The sequence below is a fragment of the Cyprinodon tularosa genome, unplaced genomic scaffold (genome assembly GCF_016077235.1).
Source record: "Cyprinodon tularosa strain WSP-4 unplaced genomic scaffold, ASM1607723v1 ctg143, whole genome shotgun sequence".
NCBI classification, from domain to species: domain Eukaryota; kingdom Metazoa; phylum Chordata; class Actinopteri; order Cyprinodontiformes; family Cyprinodontidae; genus Cyprinodon; species Cyprinodon tularosa.
Window position 1 is genome coordinate 40,948 of NW_024038254.1, and position 22,282 is coordinate 63,229.

At 38.5% G+C, this 22,282-nt stretch overlaps 1 protein-coding gene across 3 annotated transcripts in view; it reads right to left on the bottom strand.

Annotated features, from left to right (window-relative positions):
- Positions 1–5,764: 5,764 nt before the first annotated feature.
- Positions 5,765–22,282, bottom strand: part of LOC119779124 (pleckstrin homology domain-containing family G member 1) — a 48,441-nt gene continuing 31,923 nt past the window's right edge. For all 3 annotated transcript variants that reach the window (XM_038278655.1, XM_038278654.1, XM_038278656.1), the window contains exons 5-17: positions 17,972–18,018; positions 15,554–15,704; positions 15,095–15,226; positions 14,044–14,226; positions 13,843–13,938; positions 13,417–13,503; positions 11,513–11,546; positions 11,309–11,401; positions 11,165–11,226; positions 10,899–11,090; positions 10,697–10,816; positions 8,779–10,567; positions 5,765–7,952 (exon numbers count right to left, since the gene is read on the bottom strand). In XM_038278655.1, the coding sequence (XP_038134583.1) occupies positions 6,964–7,952; positions 8,779–10,567; positions 10,697–10,816; positions 10,899–11,090; positions 11,165–11,226; positions 11,309–11,401; positions 11,513–11,546; positions 13,417–13,503; positions 13,843–13,938; positions 14,044–14,226; positions 15,095–15,226; positions 15,554–15,704; positions 17,972–18,018 (3,975 nt within the window). In that variant the 3' untranslated portion in view covers positions 5,765–6,963. The remainder of the gene's footprint in view (positions 7,953–8,778; positions 10,568–10,696; positions 10,817–10,898; positions 11,091–11,164; positions 11,227–11,308; positions 11,402–11,512; positions 11,547–13,416; positions 13,504–13,842; positions 13,939–14,043; positions 14,227–15,094; positions 15,227–15,553; positions 15,705–17,971; positions 18,019–22,282) is intronic.

The following is a 22,282-nucleotide window of genomic DNA, read 5'->3' on the forward strand; positions in this document are numbered from 1 at the left end:
TGCATTACCATTATATGAAAAAGGAGGAAGTTATTATTATTTTTTTTTTTGTAGAAATAATCTAAAATGTGTTGCTTGTATTTGATATTAAACTATTGAGGTGGCATATGACCCTTCACAGCTTCGACTTTTATTGTATTTATTTATTTATTTTTTTGCATTTTTTTCTACATTTGCAATTAGGAGAATATCTTCTCTATCTATCTATCTATCTATCTATATTGTATAGTTGGATGTGTGTATATATCATGTAAAACTGTAACTAGAGCGTGTAACAAAAGTAATTTCCCTCTGGGATTATTAAAGTATTTCTGATTCTGATTCTGATCTATTATCTCCAATTGAAATATTATCCATACTCTTTTTTTTTTAAAACTGATACTTTTTAATCACTACATTTAAAGTAATTGCCACAGACTGGTTTGAATTGAGTTCAGGATTCTGAAAAAAACTTTTCTAACTCTAAATATTTGTTTAGGGTAATTTTCCTGCTGTTGGTAACATTTGGTAACCTTAAACATGGATTCCAAGTTGCATACATTCTCTAACTGATTTTCTTTACTATTTCCTTCTTTTTACCAACAGTTTGGATCAGCTTTTTCTGAGCCATAAGTAACATACCAAACCAGAAGTTTGGTATGTTTAATGAATGAATCTGAATTAACATGATCTACTTTGATGAAACTTAGATTAAACCTTATTACACTATATTTAATTTATATAAAGTGGATATTTATATACCACAAAATAAGATAAAAGTTCTGTTTTACATTATCACTCAATATGTGAAATTAAATATTATTTTTCAGTTTGGCTTATTTATCTTTAAACACTTAATTCTTATTTCAGATGGAATGTTCTATCTCTTCTGTTTTAGGTCATTCACTGCAGTGGAGAGCAGTCCCAGTCTTTACTAAAGTCTTATTTGCAGCCTTAAAATTGGCCTTTAGGGATGAAGGAGACTGTGTTGGAAGCTGATTGTCAGGCTAACCCACAGCAAGAACAATAAAAAAGGGAAGTCAACCTCAACATCTCGCCTCAGCCACTGATTTTCATCTCAATATGTGTTCCTGGACTTACAGCTTTTTTTTAACCAGCCCCCTCCTCTTCCCATGTTCCAGAAGGGATTTGGGGTGTATGGGACACAATGTAAAGGCAGACACAGAAAACATCCTATATAAACAATCAGCATGGCGTACCATTAAATGGATCAGGTAGCTCCCTGATTTGTTTCTAAAAAATTAATGCAAGAGAAGTCTTAATCTCTATAAAACTGCATTATGGTGGTTCTCTTCTGGCAGAAAGCAGAGGATGTGAAGCAACACAGGGTTTCTGTCCCTAGAACTCAAAGGTGGCAAATCACAGTTTTACAGCATTTTTAAGGACATTGCTATGAACATTCTCATGGAGAGCAAGCCAGAAGCTGAGCAAGCAATTATTTTTACTTGGGACCACTTGTGGGCATACCAGAGGAGGCCTGTATGAAAAGCAGTTACCTATTTAAACAACTACAAAGCACAGCATTGAACCATCTGTGTGATGGAAATGCATTTATAACTAGTTTTATAGTTAAAAGTTATAGTTACAACACCTTTCCTCCTGATTGCTTTGGCTGTTATAACTGACTATACAGGTGCTGGTCATAAAATTAGAATATCATGAAAAAGTAGATTGATTTCAGTAATTCCATTTAAAAAGTGAAACTTGTATATTATATTCATACATTACATACAAACTCATATATTTCAGATGTTTATTTTGTTTAATTTTGATGATTACAAATGACAACAAATGAAAATCTCAAATTCATCATATCAGAAAATTAGAATATTACTGAAGACCAATAAAAACAAAGGATTTATAGAAATGTTGGCCAACTGAAAAGTATGAACATGAAAAGTATGAGCATGTACAGCACTCAGTATTTAGTTGGGCCTCCTTTGGCCTGTATTACTGCAGCAATGCGGCGTGGCATGGAGTCGATCAGTCTGTGGCACTGCTCAGGTGTTATGATAGCCCAGGTTGCTCTAATAGCGGCTTTTAGCTCTTCTGAATTGTTGGGTCTGGTGTATTGCATCTTCTTCTTCACAATACCCCATAGATTTTCTATGGGGTTAAGGTCAGGAGAGTTTGCTGGCCAATTAAGAACAGGGATACCATGGTCCTTCAACCAGGTACTGGTAGCTTTGGCACTGTGTGCAGGTGCCAAGTCCTGTTGGAAAATGAAATCTGCATCTCCAAAAAGTTGGTCAGCTGCAGGAAGCATGAAGTGCTCTAAAACTTCCTGGTATGTGGCTGCGTTGACCCTGGACCTCAGAAAACACAATGGACCAACACCAGCAGATGACATGGCACCCCAAACCATCACTGACTGTGGAAACTTTACACTGGACTTCAAGCAACGTGGATGAAGTGCCTCTCTTCTTTTCCTCCAGACTCTGGGACCTTGATTTCCAAAGGAAATGCAAAATTTACTTTCATCAGAGAACATGACTTTGGACCACTCACCAGCAGTCCAGTCCTGTTTCTCTTTAGCCCAGGCAAGACGCTTCTGACGCTGTCTGTGGTTCAAGAGTGGCTTGACACAAGGAATGCGACAGCAGAAACCCATGTCTTTCATACGTCTGTGTGTGGTGGTTCTTGAAGCACTCACTCCAGCTGCAGTCCACTCTTTGTGAATCTCCCCCACATTTTTGAATGGGTTTTGTTTCACAATCCTCTCCAGGGTGCGGTTATCTCTCTTGCTTGTACACTTTTTTCGACCACATCTTTTCCTTCCCTTCGCCTCTCTATTAATGTGCTTGGACACTGAGCTCTGTGAACAGCCAGCCTCTTTAGCGATGACCTTTTGTGTCTTGCCCTCCTTGTGCAAGGTGTCGATGGTCGTCTTTTGGACAACTGTCAAGTCAGCAGTCTTCCCCATGATTGTGTAGCCTATAGAACTAGACTGAAAGACCATTTAAAGGCTTTTGCAGGTGGTTTGAGTTAATTAGCTGATTAGAGTGTGGCACCAGGGGCCATCAATTTTGAACCTTTTCACAATATTCTAATTTTCTGATATGATGAATTTGAGATTTTCATTTGTTGTCATTTGTAATCATCAAAATTAAACAAAATAAACATCTGAAATATATGAGTTTGTATGTAATGTATGAATATAATATACAAGTTTCACTTTTTAAATGGAATTACTGAAATCAATCTACTTTTTCATGATATTCTAATTTTATGACCAGCACCTGTAAGTCAAATACTTCTCCAACCTTCAGATGAGACTTCATCTCTGTGGGCTTAAGTTCTGAGCTGTGACAGCCATTCCAAGTCAACTAGAACATATTTGGTCATTTTATATCAAAGGGTCCTGTTTTGCTTGAGCTTTAAAGGTATAGTGGAGGATGTTGTTTTTCCAGGTGGAGCAAAATTAATGGTCCTCCTAATTGTTGGTCATTCTGGTGATATGTTTACGTAAGGCAGACCAAAGTGCTCGTCTCCATTTTCCCTTACTAGTGGTGAGTATGACATGGTGGAAAAAATGCAAATCTTTTGGAAAGGAGGCTTGTATGATGCAAACAGCAACTTTTAAACAAAGCGTGCACAAGGAGAAATGGGCTCGTGCACGCCGTTGCACGTGATTAATTGGCGTTCCTTCTTAGGAGCGGAGAGGGTTGTGCATGTGCATTTTTTTTTTAAAGTGCAGAGGGCGCAATAATCCTCCACTATACCTTTCATTTGCTTGAGAAATGGTCTTGTGTTTTCCTCAAGGACCTTTGAATGATTGGTAAAATTGACAGTGGATGCTATCAATGTGAGCTGGTCACTTTCACCTCAATAATTTCAGAGAATTTTGTACTGTATTTGAGCCAGACATTTAGTTTTTTGGCAAAGGAAAAATAATCTTCAGTCCTTTTGGAAAGTTTTAGTCTGGCCAAAGTATTTCTTGGAAAGCAAAGATTTTCTTGCTCATTCCTTTGAAGTACAGACAAAAGGCCTGCTCTAGGTCCTCTGATGACATGTTGGGATTTTTGAAAATCCCTTTTAGCACCTTACAATCTGCTCTTGGGTTGAACTTGCTTTGCAGGCCTGACCGGGGCTGGTAAACACATATGCTCTACAGTTTTAACCTGGAGTTGCTTAAATGTAAGTCTTCTAAACCAGCGGTTTTCAACGTTTTCCAGGCCAAGGACCCTCAATCTGATGGCGAGATGGAGCGGGGACCCCCTAATTATATATATTGTATGAAATTGTGCAATATCAAACTGGTCCTCTAGTCACTCTATTACATATGTAGTAATGTAACAAAAGTAATTTCGCCCTGGAATTATTAAAGTATTTCTGATTCTGATTCCTGGTGGATGGGACAGGTGTTGTGAATGAAACAGTGCCCAGCTTGAAAGAGCTCCTGTGTGTCGCTGAATGTGTGCGTTGATGACTGAAAGACATTTTCTGCTAGCCTGACGTAGTCCTACTCAATTCTAGTCAGAATATGAGTCTGATACTGCTCCAAAGAGCTGTGATTATGGGGCGTGTTTTGAACGGACCAGGAAAAAAAATGCCTCTGCACTAAATTGGATAGACCTACAACCAATAAGAGCGACGGAGTGCGTGATGTATGTTAAGCGATGCATAGTTGTTGTCAACAAAAATCAAAGCGTGCAGTTGTGCGCCTAGAATAAGAAGATGAGCCGTGATCGCGTTTCTCTTTTCCTCTTTTAAAATTAATTTGCTGTCGATATCTTCTAGAACAGACCTAATAGCAGAATCTACCCACCTCAACTCTCCGGCGGCAGCCATTGTTGTTGTCGCCCAAGCGCGCTTTGGTCACGTGGTTGATTACGTTACTGTTGATCATCTGTCCATCATCGTATAAAGCCCGCCCTGACAATTTGATTGGATCGCCTGACAGTGGGCGATAATACTCGCGCTACTATGGAGCAGAGCCAGACCGAACTTCCCGACCTCAAACCTTGTGGGCGGGACTAAGTTCGGAATGGCACCCAGGCTAATTTTCTGCCTCCATTTATCTGTTTACTACAGCATGTTGAATTCATGTTAATGTGTATTTAAAGACATTTCAATTAGTGAAAAAAAAATTGCAGGGGGGAATATAAAAAAAAATGTTGATCAACCAAAACTTCCGCGACCCCCATGCAGTACCTCTGTGGACGCCCAAGGGGTCAAGGACCCCCTGTTGAAGACCTCTGTTCTAAACTATAAGAACATTTTCCAGCAAATAGTGAAACCATTACATAATTTTCTTCCAACTGATTTCAGATTAATTCTAAACTATTCATTCTTAACTGATGTGAAGGTATATACTTCACATCAGTTAAACATTATAGTATTTGTTTCTCAAATGAAAGAAAAACACAGACATGTAGAATATTCTGAATTTATTAGCTCAGATACATTATCCTGTTGAGCAAAGATGACTAGTCAGTTACAAAAATACAGTATACTTAACTTAAACGTCAAAGCATTATAAAGCACATCTATGGCATACAAGAATAACTCCTAAAATGTACAACTTTACAAAGTGTTTACAAATAAGATGTAAAATGAAAAAGTGCAAAAAAAAAGAGACAAAATACCACCCATAAAACATTGTACAACAAAAACATACTTCATTTTCCTTTTTTGGATTTGTTGTTTTATCTATTTTGCCTTTTTCCCCCATGTGCTTTGTTATTTTAGTAATTTATGATTCAATAGTGCATGAAAAAAAAATTCCAACAATATTCACAGTTTTTTTCATATTTTGAGTCCCTAAATAATAGCACAGCTGTTAATAAATATCTTTTACTCTGATTTACAGTCTGTGACACTGGTGACTCAGTGGGAAAATTGGAGCGCAGTCAAACAAATACCATATATTTGTCATGAATGTGTACTTATTTTATATAAAATCAAACAAAGCTGTTTGTAATTTTCTGGGTAATAAAACAACCCTGAGCCTTAAAGTGTCCTTGATAGTAATGTGAATTTCCTTCTGTGAGTGAGGATGTAAAATCAGTAGTGTGATAGAGTTCCATAAAGTAAATACAAATATATTTGTATTTGAATAAAATAAAAATACACCAAATACAGTACTGGAGTCTATAAAACCAATTGACCTCTTTACCCTTGTGGTCCCTAAAACAAAAATTCAAATGAGCTGATTTTAGGAGACAAAAAAACAAAACAAAATAGCACTTACTTGCATCATCTACTGCATGTAAAGCAATTTTTCATATTTGCTCTCAAATTTTATTGATACTCGTAATTTCTTAAAGAATATCTTGAATTTTTTTTTAAACATAACACTCCAAAGGTGACCATAGAGAGAGAAAGACCGAGTCGCTATTTTGAAAATTGACTAAACCTCCACCTATAGGAACAATTAACCTACTGGATTGTAAAGTAACCTCAAATATTTGTTTTCATAAAAGCTCCTAAAAGTTACACGCTAGCCTGAGCAGTATATCTGAAGTTGCACAAATCCGGAACTGTAAAAGCAGTTTGTTCACAAATGTTCAATGTCATATCTTAGCTTAGTTAAGAAGAATAGAGGTTGCATGCTAAGGCTTTTCCGCTAAGAACAACAACGCAGTTAAATGTTCTTAGGAGCAAAGTGATCCGATATTCTGAACTACTGCATCTGTACAAAAAAAAATGTCCTAAAAGAATCAGATGTAAAACAGTTTAGAAGTTTTGAAATCATAATTAATCACAAGAAATCGCAATTCTAATAATTCTTAGAAGGAAGTTCACATAAAAGCTAGAGATGACCTATACTTTTTTGACCTATACTTTTTGTTATATCTGTAACATAGTTCACTAGAAATAAAGCTGCAATCCAGGTATTGCTTTAATAGATGTATTATTTATGTCTAAGATGTGATGGTTAGTATGTTTGATGCAAAGCAGCACCCATCCAAGCAATATGCGGTATATTAGCATTTTTTGGTTTTTAGTTCTCCAGAAGCCTTATGCGAAGCTACTGGAGCTCAAACAATGAAACTTTTCCCTCAGAGAATGGACAATGTTGGGTTGGCTCTGCTGCTCCTCATTCCACAGGTACTTTTCCAAGTGTTCGCGCTCCAGCGGCTTTAGCGGTTGGCAAGAGTGAACCGGAGTGCATGGCAAACTCCGAGACTGGACAACACTCCGACTCTGAGTTGAGCTGCTGGTTCCCTGGTTCAATCTGTCCCTCTCCACTTCACTTTCGTCCTCTGAGCGGATCTCAACATAGTCGTCGTCATCGTCTTCATTGTCCTTGAAGTTAGCCAGGTAGTTCTGAGTGGCATTGAGGATGGACAGAGCAGAAGCCCGGTTCAGGACAACCACCTGCTGACTATCCTGGAGGGTAAGGTCTGACTGTCTCAGGGTGGATTGATCTGGGAGGCTGCTCTGCCGACCAGCACGGGCTAAACTAGGTCCATGAGGTCTTTCTCTTTTGGAATCCACAGTGGGTCCTTTACAACTGAGCTCGGATTGGCAGCGTGTCTCTTGCTGGGGACTTGTCAAAGAACCAGCTGATTGAGACTGATTAGACAGGGAAGACTTTGAGGAGGGAGAATTAGAGGAAGGATGTCTTTTTATGGAGTTGTACACATGCTCTTCTTCACTTGGCGCTGAAATGCATGAGCTCCATCTTTGTGATGATGGAGCTCTTGAAGCAGGTTGGATAGTCTTGAAAGAAGGGATGGAAGAGGTATGGGTGAGTTTATGCTGAGAGCTAGACGACATTTTAGTGTCTGTTCCCTTGTTAGATGAAGACATAAAGTTCATTAGCTCCCCGTTACTATAGATGGAATGGAGCCAGTCATCATCCAGTGAAGTTTCCGGCATGGATGGAGAGGAAGGGAGGCCGGGATGGAAGTGATGCGAGGAGGCTGAGCTCTGACTGGTCGAAATAGGAGCATCTTTATACATCACCTGGTCATAGAGCTGTGAGTATTCAGCTATCCTTGCACCTGGGAGGGCAGAATAGAAAAGATGAGATAGGGTGAGCCATTCTCATTAGTTAGGTGATTGCAAATTCTCAGTAAGCATTATGCCATAAAATGACAACTTTTTTGTTCATGCTTCAACAACAGAGAGTTTGCTAATTTTTAAGGAATTGAGCATTTTCCAGAAAGGCTAAAAAATACATTAGCTTCTCCAAATGGATTCTTTTAAACTTTCAGCCTGTCTGGTTTAGAAAAAACTATTCTGCTAATCACTAACAGAACATATTAACGACTAGGGCTGCAACTAACAATTATTTTGCAAATCAATTAATCTGTTGATTATTTTTTGATTAATAATCGATAGCCAAAATTTCCTAAAACTTTTCCACTTGAGGAGTTCTGGATAGAGCATATTGACAGATGAAATAGTTTTTATATCTTAAATACAAAATGTCTATATATATATATTGTTTTACAATTTTAATATAATTACTGCTCTAAGTGGCTTGCTCTGTCAGCTAAAGGCACGTTTTACAGTCTCTATACTCCATTTATCGATTACTAAATGTTGTCTCAATAATTGATTATCACAAGTATTCCGATTAGTTGTTTCAACCCTACTTAAAAGTTAGATACGTCTGTTTTGAATATCTTTTTGCAGTGATAGTGATGTTGCTTCCAATAACTGCAGTTTTATTAGGTAAATAAATTATTCTTATTAACACAAATTTAATGTCAAACTAACTAAACTAAGTGAAATGAGCCTACAAAAGTTGGTGCATGTCTTGAAAGATGCAAATGAAAAAGGAAAAGTCATAGCAATTATGCAGCTCAGAATTTTTCATATTACCTATGGCCGCACCGCCTTGTTTTTTCTCCTCCAAGATAGCAGCAAGGTCTTTCTGTTTCCTGTCCACTCTGGCCCGACTGCAAGAATCCCCTGGATCCATGCTTCTCATTCTTAGCAGCTGGTTAGCCTTCTTGATCTTTTGGCTATATTGCCGGGCCATCAAGAACACACGACTCTTTGTTTTGTCCATCAGCTCCAAGTCCACAGATTCCCCTAGCAGGAATGAAGAGGTCGCCAAGGGGGAGTCCAGACCGGCCAGCTCCCCTGGAAACAGGCTGTGAAGATCCTTCAGAGCGGCTTCTCTTGGAGCAGTGTTGCGTGGCGGAAGCTCTACCAGATCGTCATCCTCAAGGCGGAAGCTGCCGCTGCTGAGGCGTGCCAGTCTGTTTCGGATGCTCTTCACCGTGCCTGGAGGGGGTTCTGGCGTGGCAGGAAGGGGGCGGGATGCAAGAGCAGGGGTGTGGGTTTCTTCTGCAGTGGTACTTTCTTTCTCAAAGTCCGGAAATTTAATTAATGGGATGGTGAATGATGGTGTAGAGGTAACAGGTGGGGACTGAGGTTGATGTGCTGGTGGGCTCTTGTCTTTAGGGCTGGCAGCTTGAGCACTAACCACAGGGTAGGTTTTTGTAGGGCTGTTTTTAACAGAGGATACCTTCTTAGGTGACTCATTGGAATTCACAGGGAATGCAGCTGGAAGTCGTTCAGCTTTCTTTGTGTTCTTCATGTAGTTTTCTAAGTCATTACAAAGCTCATCGACCTCCTCAGACATCCGAGCAGCTCCTTTGGAGTCCAGAGGAATGGTTTTAGAAGCAGAGGAAGGATTATTTGGTTCGATAGAGCAGAGGACAGGGTGGGAAGTTTCTGTTTCTTCCTTCTTTCGGATATCTAGGCTCTCTGTAAAACCAAACTCATCAAGACTTTGAGCCAGATTTTTTTCTGACGACAAACTGTCCCTCTCTTGTTTTTCTTTACATCCTTCATTCTTTTGCTTCACCTCAGATGATGGTGGTTCTCTAAAACAGATGGTGTCATATATGGTGTCTTCAACTATCTTAAGATCACAGCTCCCATATGGCTTCACCTCCTGTGTGGACGACCGGTTGCTCTCTGATGAACTTTCTGGTTCAATGGGAGACTCTCTGACCTCTACAACACCTTGTTCACTCGCCTGACTTTCATCTGGGTCTCTCCTGATCAGACCCATGCTCCTCAGGTCTTCGTAGCTGATGTTGTCATATACATTTTCAATATCGTCCATTGTTAACTGCTCGGCTGAGGAGGATCCAGATATGTCATTGCTGGACGATTCAGTGTGAATCACTTCCAAATTGCTGTGGCCAGCCTCATCAACCCCTCGTCTCCCTTGAGTCTCTGAAGCCTTCTCTCCAGCACTTCTTGCCCTCCTCAGTACTCTACTGCCATCAACAGGTGGGTCTACCTGAACTGTGGGCACCTGTTCAACGTGCCAGCTGCAGGGTCGGGCGGTTCTGGGTGACGACGGGGCCTCCAGTTGCTCGGGGAGTGTTTCTGGCTCAGGTGCGCTAGGTTCTGTGGGAACAAACATTTGGTAGATGTCCTCATCGTCATCATCCGGCTGCATTGTTCTTTGGCGAGTGGGGAACATTGCCCTGCGGGCACGGTGATCAGCCCAAATGTTCCTCACAGAATGGTCAGTTTCTGTCACAATTACAGAGGGGACTGGGGTATCCGGAGGTTCCTCCATCACGCGAGGAGTCCTCAGTAGTGGAGGGTGGTTACTTCCTTCCCTTACTAGCGATTCCCTTGCTCTCTGAGTTAAAAAGAAGAGCAGAAATAATAAGTTGTACATGAGGCTTGCGCAATTTTGGAGTAAAACAATGTCGTGAGAAATAGACCCAAATACCAAAAATTTCAGCTTTGTATTAGTATAGTAGCTCACCTGCAGGTCTGAGGCACTCATGTTGAAAGCTTTCCACTGCTCTATGCTGTCAACAGATGCCTGAGGGTTCAGCCTCTTCCTGCTGGATTTCCCTGGAACTTTCAGTCTCCTTCCACTTGCCTGAACAAAAAAAAAGTTTCAAACAAGTTTGAGAGAAAAGTTTGTCATATAGGTGTGGTGTTAATCTGATGCATAAACTTACCCGAACACTGTCATCCTCATCGTCAGCATCCTGCTGATGAGACTCATCCCCTTCCTCTCTGTCACTGTGGCCGTAGTGATCCCCAGGGTCCAGGGACTCCTGCGATTGGTTGATCAAGCTACGGCTTCGCCCTATAGTACCCAGAGCCAGCTGGGACACAGGGGACAGAAGGGTAGCGCCTAGACTGGTACGCTGGGAAGGAGAGGAAGCATGTTTATATGCAAAGAGAAAATGAAATTCCCTTGTATTGTTTGGCTGTGACTCACTTTTTCACCATCATTGTTTGTAGCATTCTGCTTTGCATTCTTCAGCAATTTGGAGAGGGGTTCTGTTAAAATAGTAAATAACATTTATTAAGATCTCTCAATGTTTCCTTTGGATACCTGTCTTAAGGTTATTTTTTTAAAAACCTTTTCTACGCCCTCGACGAGGAGTGGGGCCTTCCTTGGTTTGAAGGGAGTCTTTCTTCTCACCATCAGGACTGTAGTGAAACCCAGGATGGTCTAAAAAAACGAACAAAAATCAATCACTCATAAGAAACATTAATATTCTATAAATTTGAGTCTAGTTTTTTAGATATGGCCAGCTGCCAAAATTCAGAAACTAGCTCTTACGGATTGCGTCCATTTCCAAAATGGCTTGTTTGGCCTGAAATAAAAAAAAAAAATTAAGAAAGAATAAAAGTTAGAAAATTCTAAGATCCAATAGCTGTTACACTAGGGGGCGCCACATTACAGTCTTAACGTAAGTATCAGTAACAGGCAATGATTGAATACATACATTAATAGTTGTCAACTGTAGTTTTTTTACTCCTTAAACATTTACAAATTTTTTAACATAAACATAAACCTCAGTGTTGCTTCTCAAATCAATTTAGACCTTTGGTATGACTTGTCTATTCTAACATGATGGATTTATTGTAACTCTGGTTGTTTGTTTAAAATTGTTCTCCTACAGGGAGGCTAACCCCCCCCATCCTTTTGTGGCTTATATTTCTCTTTCTGGTTCATCTTGTGTTTAGCTCAATCCCTATTCCAGTTAACTCTAATCAGTCGGTGTCCCTGCTGAATAAAAGCATTCCCTCAGCATGATGCAGCCAACAGTGTAAAGCACCATAAGGATGGTGCTTTCAGGTTTTATGGACATAAAACTGTATGCCACATTTTTCAGATTTTTATCTGTAAAGAGCTTTTTCCAGATTCCCAGTTATGGAATATGTTATGCTGCTGCATCATATATAATATTAAAACACACTGATATTTGTGGTTTTGGTGTGAAAAAGTGAAACATTTCAGAAGGAAAAAGTATTTTTTATTCCACTCTAAATAACCTTTATTGTTATAAATGAATGGTGATATACTCCTCACTACCACATTTTTAACACATACTCTGGACTTCAAACTGTTGGGAGCTGGAGAAGTTCCACCTTCCTCCAGCAGAGTCCGCCGAGCTGAGCTGCCTGCACACCTGTGACTGATCATCTCATCAGGAGGACCACAGTACTTAAGCTGTCTTCAGACCTTGCCTCGACGCCGCAGTGTTTAATCAGTTTGGTTAGCACCTAAGCCCAGAACCTCCTGAGAACTTTGCTATCTCTGAGTCCAGTTTGGATTTTAACCTTTTTGTCTCTGCTTCCAGGTTACCTGTTTTTCTCATGTGAAGCTCTGGAAGAGCTTAACCTGCTGAGCCTGCCCTCTGAGCCAAACCTGAAGACTCTCTTCTGGATTTCCAAGCAGCTCTGGATTTAGAGCTGGGAACTCAAACCAAGGTCAACACCCTCACTAGAAGTAAGACGCTGAAACAGTTATCGGACTCTGCTGAACCAAACCATCTCCGGACCCAACAGTTCCTCTCCCAAAGTCTCTTCTACGCATCTCAAGGTACAAACCCGAATCTCTCAAGATCAATTCCAACCAAGCCAACGCTAACTGAACTGTCTCCCTCACAGACTCCAGTGAACCAGTCCCCAGGCCTGAACCAGCAAACTGTACATTTACTACGTGCTTGTGTAACAATAAACTTGTTTAACTTTTCCCCTGAGTCCGTTGTGTTCTGCATCTTGGGCCTCTCAGTAAACCCATCATGACACAAACACCTTGATTTACATTTGCTTACACACACAGGATGCACAGACTAGTGCATGTTGAAAAAGGCCCTAGAGTCACTAAATTTTAAAGTTTTTCTTTTTAACCATGTTCTTTAATCCGGCTTAACCATACAAAATGTACATTTTTAATCTTTAAATACTTTTATAATTAAAATTAATAATTAAAAACGTTTTTTAAAACTTTTTGTGTTACTTTGGATAACTTTCATTTATTTGCATTGTAATTATCAAAGGAGATAATTTTGATATTAGGAATAAAATGTAAAAAAAAAGTATAAATAAATAAATAAAACAGAAGGCAAAGAGAAGGTCACCAGAAGAGCTAAAGGATTATATGGGCAGTAAAAGAAAAATATTTAACTGAAAACATTTCAAACAAATTCCAGTTAATCTGTTGGGAGCTTTTCTCACCTTAGCAGGAATCTTTGCCGGATGATTTTCAAGTATGAGCCTTTTAAGGTGCAAGATCCACATGCGCTTGTCTTGCTGTGATTTTGCCTGAAGTAAGAGCACAAAAACATGCTAAGAAGGTTATATTATACATGAGCTGCAAATGCAGCATCAGGAGTCTTCTGCAACTAGTTGTTTTTTTTCCCTAATGGACACCCAAAACAGAGTAGTTAGCTGACAACAATGACTGCATTTAGCCATTAAACTCTCAACATGCCCAAGCAGCTCCTTCCAGTGAGTCTGTAAAGTCTTTACAAAAATAAGAAACCTGCAAACAATCCGCACACTTTCTAGCGCTTACACAATGCTGCAAGTGGCTACAAAACATTTTCAAACATGTAATTACAATCAAAATAACACTTGCAACTTTATACAGTATTTCTCTACCTGGACTGTGTGCTGTAGTTTGGGATTCTTGTAGTGAAATACACTGAAACTCAGCGGCTCTTTAGGAATAACCTCCACCAGCATAAGGTTGCAGCACTGGAAGAGACAGACCATAAGCTGTATTAGAATCACTGCTACAAATCAGAAAACATCTGCTGCTCAGCAATCTATGAGGCATGTACTTTAAGTTGTTTAACTGACCAAAATGTGAGCCTTGTACGTGTAGGTTTCCTCTCGCTTCTTGGTGATCAGCAATAGTTTGTCAAACAGGAAGAGGGTTCTTTCATTCTTAGCTCGTTGAAGGCGAAATGTTCCTTCAAGAACTAACTCTCCGTAGCCGATCAAGTCCGGGCCTTTCCAGTTGGTGAGGAGGCTTTGGATTTCCTGCAGTCGGGACACACAGAGAGGAGTTAGATAAGATGTTTATTATGACACAAAACAGGAAGACCAATTACATAATTGCAATAAATAAATATATAAAAATAGAACATTTCTAAGATGTAGAAGAAAAATTATCCGGAAATGGGAGAAGAGTGGTCAATGGCCTAAATGTCTTCATGAAGGAACAAATACAGAGTAATTGAAAGCTAAACAAAGATTTGTTGTTTAGAACAACATCTCTAAAATAATTAGATTTTCTTTCATACGTAGAACTTTAATATTGGTTTTCTTTGATTCCAATGTGAGGTAATTTAATGTATTCTGCTTTTTTGTTTATAATCAAAACCTCAAGTTTTCCAGGGACTTGCATATAGTGTTGATTAAACATCTAAGTTCCTCCATTATGGAGGAACTTAGATGAATCATTTTTGGAGGATTCAGGAAATTACTATTTCTATCTTTTGTATACTATATGAAAGGGTTAGGGTTATACTTTTTGAAAATAACTTAAAATCAGTCAAGATTGCTATTAGCCTTGAGTCAGAGATCAAGGAAAATTCAAAATAGTTTCCAGCCAGAGAAAACCTGATCTGAGCATTCCCTGTATAAAGCTCAACAACAACCGAAAATACATCTTGAGGGTCGATAGACTGAATGTTTTTACACATTCCTGCAGACCAATCCCGTCTCCCAGCAGATAAAAGAAACAGTTTTTCCTTTGATCTCTTCCTTTTGCAAGGCCATCATTAGGAGTATATCTTGCGTAAGATATTGGGAAGATCAGGGTATGTGTGGTGAGTTCACATGACTGCACAGCAGGACAGGAAAATAACTGTCTTTTTTAAGTTATAGGGGTTTGGAAATCTTTTACCTGCAATCTGACAGCGTGCTCATGCTTCCTTTTCATGTCATTGATGTGCCAGGCCACTCTCTGCATGGTGTCGATGGCTTCCTGCACCACCTCATAGGTTTCTGTGTCCTTTTCCATATGGTTGGCTATCTCCTGTGCCATCACATACAAACAGATTTTAAGTAAGCACTCAATGCATGCATGTACACACAGGAATCCTCTTCCATTTTGTGGTTAAAAAAAAAACACAACATACAACATCCATCGGAACAGTCATACTGTGCAACATATGTTAGAGCATTTGGCTCCTTTGCCAGAGCCGAGTTTTAAGCCAAGTTTAATGGACATTTGTGCCAATGTGGGAACAAAATTATAAGTTTCCTGCTACAAGTTTTTTCAGGCTCTGACAAAGATGATTTTTTGCATAACATTGTGTGTATTTGGGTGTGTTTGAAACAGACAGCTGGCAGACAGACTTACATGCAACAGGAGGTGGTACTTAAGGATCCGCTGCACTGGCTTGAGCAGGTAGGACCCCAGGGGTAAGGAGTGTCTTAGAGATTCCTGGCGCTCGCGGAAAAACTTGGCCAACGCCTTGTTCCTCATGCACTCTGTTAGCACAGCCACTGAGCTGTGGAGAAAATGCTCTATGAATAAGATGGCATAGCCAAGAAGGTTTAAGACAAGGCGGAGGAAGGAAGATTTAATGTATTCTCTGAGGAAAATATTCTGATGACTGAAAACATTTTGCAAAACAATAACAGAAGATGAGTTTAACAAATGTGACAGAAAAACAACATTAAGCATTTAAAACAATGGGTAAATAATTTAGAAATGACATTTTTTACATTTATTTTTTAAGCAAAAGCATTCAAACCATTTGAAATTATTTACATTTTGTTAAGTTATAGTGACAAATGTCAATGTGACAATTGTCACAAAGTCATTACTTAGTGGGAAATCTTTCTGAAGTTACAGACAAATTTTGAAAGGTTTTCTAAGTTTAATGTAGAAATCGTAATTTGAATCCAATTGCACTATTGGTGGTAATGGTTTTCATTAAGGATGGCTTAGGTAGAATGCATGCCACCTTTCAGATGATTTTTTGTTTTTTCATTTCCTAATGCGGTCCAATAATATCCATTGAAAATAGTGATTCTCTAGTAATATTAGAAAGTGCCAATGAAAATTTGCATAACACTGTGCAGCATATTACCGTACTGTGATTACATGGATTTCTTTTCCTGCATTGTTTTATTGTGGACTAAATGCGTCAACAATGACCTTCGAAAAAAGTAAAAAAAAAAAATGTCTCCTGTTCTTCTCAACTTACTGAGGGTCGATCTTACAGCCATATTTCAGACTAAGATGTTACATTTAACTGCTCGACACAAGCTGAATGCTTTTTTGGTTTTGCCAACCTAAACAAAATTTTGAAACTCATTCCTTTGATACAGCAGCCCCTTTACAACCTTGTAAGAACCAGATTTACTGCTTGGTGGAGCTTGTTTAGTGTGCAACCCAATGAAGAATAAAGAGCTTTTTCAGCACAGTGGAAAAAGACTGTTGTGAACTTGTCTTATTCTTTTGCGTCTTCTATGGGTGTGTGTGTGGGGTTTGTGTGTGTGCATTTGTGTATGTATGTCGGCATGTCTGAATTCCAGTGCCACTCCAGCATAGGCCTCACATTGTTCTGGAGGAAACCCGACCTTAGAAATCTCGATGGCCGTGGTGCATCCATAGCCTAGTGAGTGTGCGTTTATGTGCAAAGCCTCTCCTTGTGTGTGACCTCGGCTGGGGTCACCAGCTGTGGTGAGGATGTAGGAGAAGGACAATCATAAACAGAATGACAGCATACAAATCAGCTTTTAATTAGTCGGTAACTCGCAGGCATTGTCCTCTCATGTGCTTTTTTCAGTGAAAAGATTTGCAGCCTGGAGAGAAGGTGTGCCAGATAGAAGCGGCTTGTCAGAGTATGAAGAATAACCTCACGTTTCAGGAGGATTTTATCACTCATTATAATCACTGACACACATAAAACCAAGATTATACCTCCTAGGTGTCCCAAGGCACCACGGCACATGCACAATACAGAATAAAACATTAACAGCATTAGGTACGATAAGGTGACAACTTTAATACCCCATCTGTCAGCATGTGAGCTGTCACAAAAAGAATGGAGGGGAAAAAATGGAGAAAGGAGCATTAGGGAAGGCGGAGAAGCCCTGAGGCACAACTGACTGTAGACACTTTGACTCCTGCAAAAGGAGTTCTCCGAAGAGTGTGTGTCAGCTTGTCAGAGAGGCTAAAATGTACTTAACTGAAAGGTGTTCACAATGGAGAAAGGTGAGATGCTGGGAAGATTGCATGTGTAGGTGAGATAAGAACGGAAGGACATCTATACAACAGATTTCAGAACAAAAAAAAAATGCAATGTCTCACAGAAAAAAGCATGAATGTATTGGAAGATAGAATTTCTGTGATGTAGGGGTAGCTGGTTTTGAGAGAATGTATGTTTTATGGATTAAATGTTGGAAACACTTTTGGATGAAGTTCATCCATGTAAGAATGCCTTCATACTTAAGAAACATTGATTAGGGAATAAAAGTCCGGATCTAATCCAAAATTATTGACTGGAGAAAAACAGAAACCCCAAGATTCATCACCAGTTTACATTTCGGCAACACTTGCTCTATAATGCTAGGTTCCAAATACACTTCTATTAGAATTATTTCATTAAATCATTCCCATATGACCAAGAGTAATACCAACAAACCAATCAGCTTTCTTTAAGCAATTGCTGATGAGAACTATGAATGATTATTTTTCAAAGTTTCTGTTTCCCCAGTCGCCACAACCCTGATGGACATTAACAGAGAAAGAAAGGTCACTTCTTACCGTGGATAGTTAGTGCAGTACTGGGTATAGATATGGAACTCTTCACTCTGCAAGAAACATAAAGGGAACAAGTACAATTACATCAGATTATTACTCATTATTAATAAACGAAATCTTGAGCATTCTGGTGTGTTTGGGGGGATTCGGAATTTAGCCTGTGGACAATTCAAAGTCTTGACCCAAAGTAAAATCTTTGACAAGCAGAAGGTAACATCTGGAAAGATTTTGACACAATACTACAGCTATTTACCAAACCCACTTGAATGAGTGAAAGCATAACTTGAGTTATCAAGTTCATAATTAGAAAATCATTCAGAAAATTGGCTTTTTCTTATTGGACCAAATTTCTAAAAACAATTACCAATTTAAAGAGGTTGATGACATATGCCACTACTGCTTTACGCATGCTGCATGTTTCTTTCCCCAAACAAAAACAGTTTCTTAATTTGGACCCTCCACCTGTCTCTGCTTTCTCTAATGTGTCTTAAAGAGGTGAAAATAAGGTTTAGATCAGGGGTTCCCAAACAACCCCTAAAAGCAGCAATGGACTCCCCATTTGCATAAAAACAGACAATGCTTCAAAATATGTAAAAAAACAAAACTTTTTGGAAAGTTTTTTGTTTTAATTTTATGTCTATTTAATTGTTTCATTTTTTTATTGTAAGAATGTTAAGATTCTTTTATCAACACTGTATCATATTCCCACTGAATATCAAACTTTTCAACAAACTGTTAAGACAACATAAGAAATCAAACTTCTTTTCATGTGTGTTATGTGGGAGCGCTGGGATTTATGTCTATCAGGGACAGATATCTATCATTGATCACTTACAGATGTGGTTTGTTTTGTTTTAAATACCTTATAGGTTGAAAAGCTATACTCACGCAAGTAGGTTCTTTCAATAGGGAAAAAAAAGGTATTTAAACAAAGGTGTAATATTCTGTTTTTCAAAATTAGAGAAAACACATTAAAGTTTAGATTAAATACCCAATTTTTGTTAGTTTTCTTGTAAAAATCTTATAAGTTATATTTTATAATACTGACTAAAACATCTCATATTTAAAGTAATATTAATACTATATTTAAAAAAAACACTAGTGTCTCCTAACAGCCATCACTTTGAAAACTATTTGCTTCAATTACTCCTGCATTGTTGTCTGATATGCAGTACTTAATGTCAAAATTTACTACAGTTTAATGCAGTGGTTAGCAAAATATATATTTTCATTTTTACAGAGATTTGAGTTAAAACACTTAAAAAAATCTAGAGCATTTAAAAACATAAGCCAAGTTTAAAATCAATGTAAAGGGTTTGCCTTGCTTGCCATCGTTTAATGGATGAGGATCAATGATCAATGTACAGATTTTGGTATTGAATCAATATTACTATTTTGTAGTTAAAGGGTCAGTTTTCCACAATCATTTTAGTGATGTAACTTTGATGGTGAACAGAATTATATCAAAAACAAACATCCTCCAGGCCCTGCTAGGTGGATGCTGTTACTGAACAAAGAAAATTCAAGGTAAACTATTTCAGTGTCAATGAGGTCTAAAATGAAGTCAGAGGGAACAAAGAGACAGAAGAAGCAAATATAAAAAAATAAAATATATTTTTTTATCACATGTAAAAGCATTACTGCTCTGCAGAAAGCTTTAGTGCAGAACTTTCAATAAATATCAGGAAGGCTGAACACATAAAAGCCGTTCTTTTTCCTTACTTTATTCCTCAGTGCTTATGTAGGGGTAATTTTATTTTCTAGCAACCAAAGCTGATTCCTCTAATTGCTAATATAAGGTGCTGGAGCTACTGTAAAATATCAGTGCATCGATTCCTTTTTATTTAATTTTTTCTTTGCTCATAAATCAAACAGAATAAAACTACGAAAAGTTTTCAAAGACTGGAAAAGAGAAATTGGATATTCTTCTCACCTTTGTACTGAATAAAATAACTGTTTTTAGACATTAAACACTGCGACTCCAAACTATATTGGAAAACATATACACCCGGTAAACAAAGACTCAAACAATGTATGTTACTAAGCTTCTGAACAAGATGTATGTATATAATTCTGTCCTGTTCATGACTAATTTTACATTATATTTTGCTAGTTTCAGCTTTGATGACTAGTTTTCTATTTCATAATTGCTGCCCTGCCCAGTCTGAGCCTCCATACAAGGCCTTCACTCTCCTCTGCTCACTCACCCTAACTGAAATTGTCCTTACAGCTTATGATTAGCAGAACTTCCAGCCTTTAATTCTAAGTTTATACCAACAGCTCTGAGCGGGCGGATTAAATTGCCCCTCATTCCTCATCACCGCCCCTTTAACTGATACATCTTCCCATCTTGCATACCTCCGTGAGCATCAAAGACATCAAAAGGGGCAGCGTGACTTTCTCATATTTGAAAAATAGATCTTTGGGTCTCATCCTAACACCAGCCAAGATGTTACTTTATTTCTGTTTATGCAACACAACTCTCTGCCCATGTCTTCTTTGAGGCTTTGAGTGTATATTTATTTTCTCTCTTGCAAAACTAACAGTCAGTGCTAACTCTGTTAGTTCTTGTGTGCGTGGACTGAACAGAGGAAGGAGCAGAATGCAGGATTTCAGGAATTAGAATAAATTTAAACACAGGGCAGATGACAGAGGAAAGTTGCAGCCAATGTACACATGCACCCTTACAAAGCAAACTCTGACACAGTTATGAACATCTAAGCCATCGTAAATTACATTTTGCAGACAACAGCTGTGTGAAAAAGCTTGAGTTTCATCTCTAATTTATCCAAATCAAATGATATAAACAACGTGTAGGACGAAAATACACAAAAAAAAAAACTTCTGAAGTGTTAGCCTGAGGTTATCCGTGGGAACCTTCCTAAATTGAAAAGCAGAGCTCCTTCGTTCCCCTCCTCCTCATTGTCTCCAGCTTGCTGCTGCCACAGACCAGTCCTAAACCCAACCAGATGTGCCACCATCGATTTCTGATGACAAAAACTCCCCAGCACACACTCTTAATATCTCTTTGAAGCTAAAAGCACCAGACCACAAAGTGCATAAGTAGCCCTATGGAAACATATTCTGCAAAGCTTGCATGCATGCAGACACCGAGATGCAAAGCATACACATTTGCAGAGACTCTTTGAACCTAACCATTTTACCAGCAGACCTTAGAATAACTCACATCTGTAACACACTATTTTTTGAAATATATACTAGCTATGGTAAATCATATAATCACCACATGCTAAATCTTCAAGTTAAAGTTCTGAAAACTTGTGTGCAGCTGGTATATGAATATGTGGAAAAAGAGACATCTTCCTCTGCACTATAAAGACACAAATTATATGGAGGGAGTTTGACTTGTTGGAGCTGCAGCCAGTAATCATTACAAAAAAAAAAAAACGTCATGCTGGTTTACAGCCCACTCATCACTTTAATAACAAAGTAATAAAGTCCAAGGTTTTGCCGGAGCAATGATTTCCCAAGAACAGACCTATCAAAGTGAGTCAGCAGGTAGGCATTGAACATTGTAAATTAATAATAATAAAAAAAATGCTTTAGCTCCTTCTGTAATTGTTCTTTTTGTCAATCAGTGTGTAGCAGCCCATGCAACCCTTTAAAAGGCTTTCTCGCTGCAGGGCAAAGCAAGGAGGGTGAAAAAGTAAAGAACATAATGATAAAAAGACAATTATTTGGTGAAGATTTATGACGACATTCATTTCTTTTTTTTTTTTTTTAAATATGCTTGCCTGTGATTCTTTACTCTTATAACTCTAAGATACATCTACTATATATATTTGCTTTCTGGGTCTTAGCAAGCATTGCTAAACTACCTTTACATAATAAAAGAAAAGCCTGTCACAAGACATCAGTCTGGAATAATATATGGAGGCACACACATGGAGAAGGGCAGCTCGAAATTGCCACGCAACGCTGGAGACGGTCAGTGGTTGCAATAGCTAATACCGTTTTTTTCCTGATAAAAAGACATGTCCGTACAAGCAGAGTTACAAGAAGATTACTAGTCCAATACAATTTATCATGCTTAATTTTCTGGTCTAAATTTTATATTTTTCAGGGAAATATCCAGGGTTTTTAAGACTAAATGCTAAAGCTTTCCTTAACTTTGTAGAGATGTTAATGTAAAAATGCAACCGGCAAACGACACAAGGTTAAAAAACTATGATTCAATGAAAGGCTGGATGAAAAAAAATTATTGAGCTGAACGATGAAAAATTCATGTTTTTCAAATGAGGATCATTAATTCCAGGAAATGATAATATATATTTGTTAAGCAAAGTCATTGTT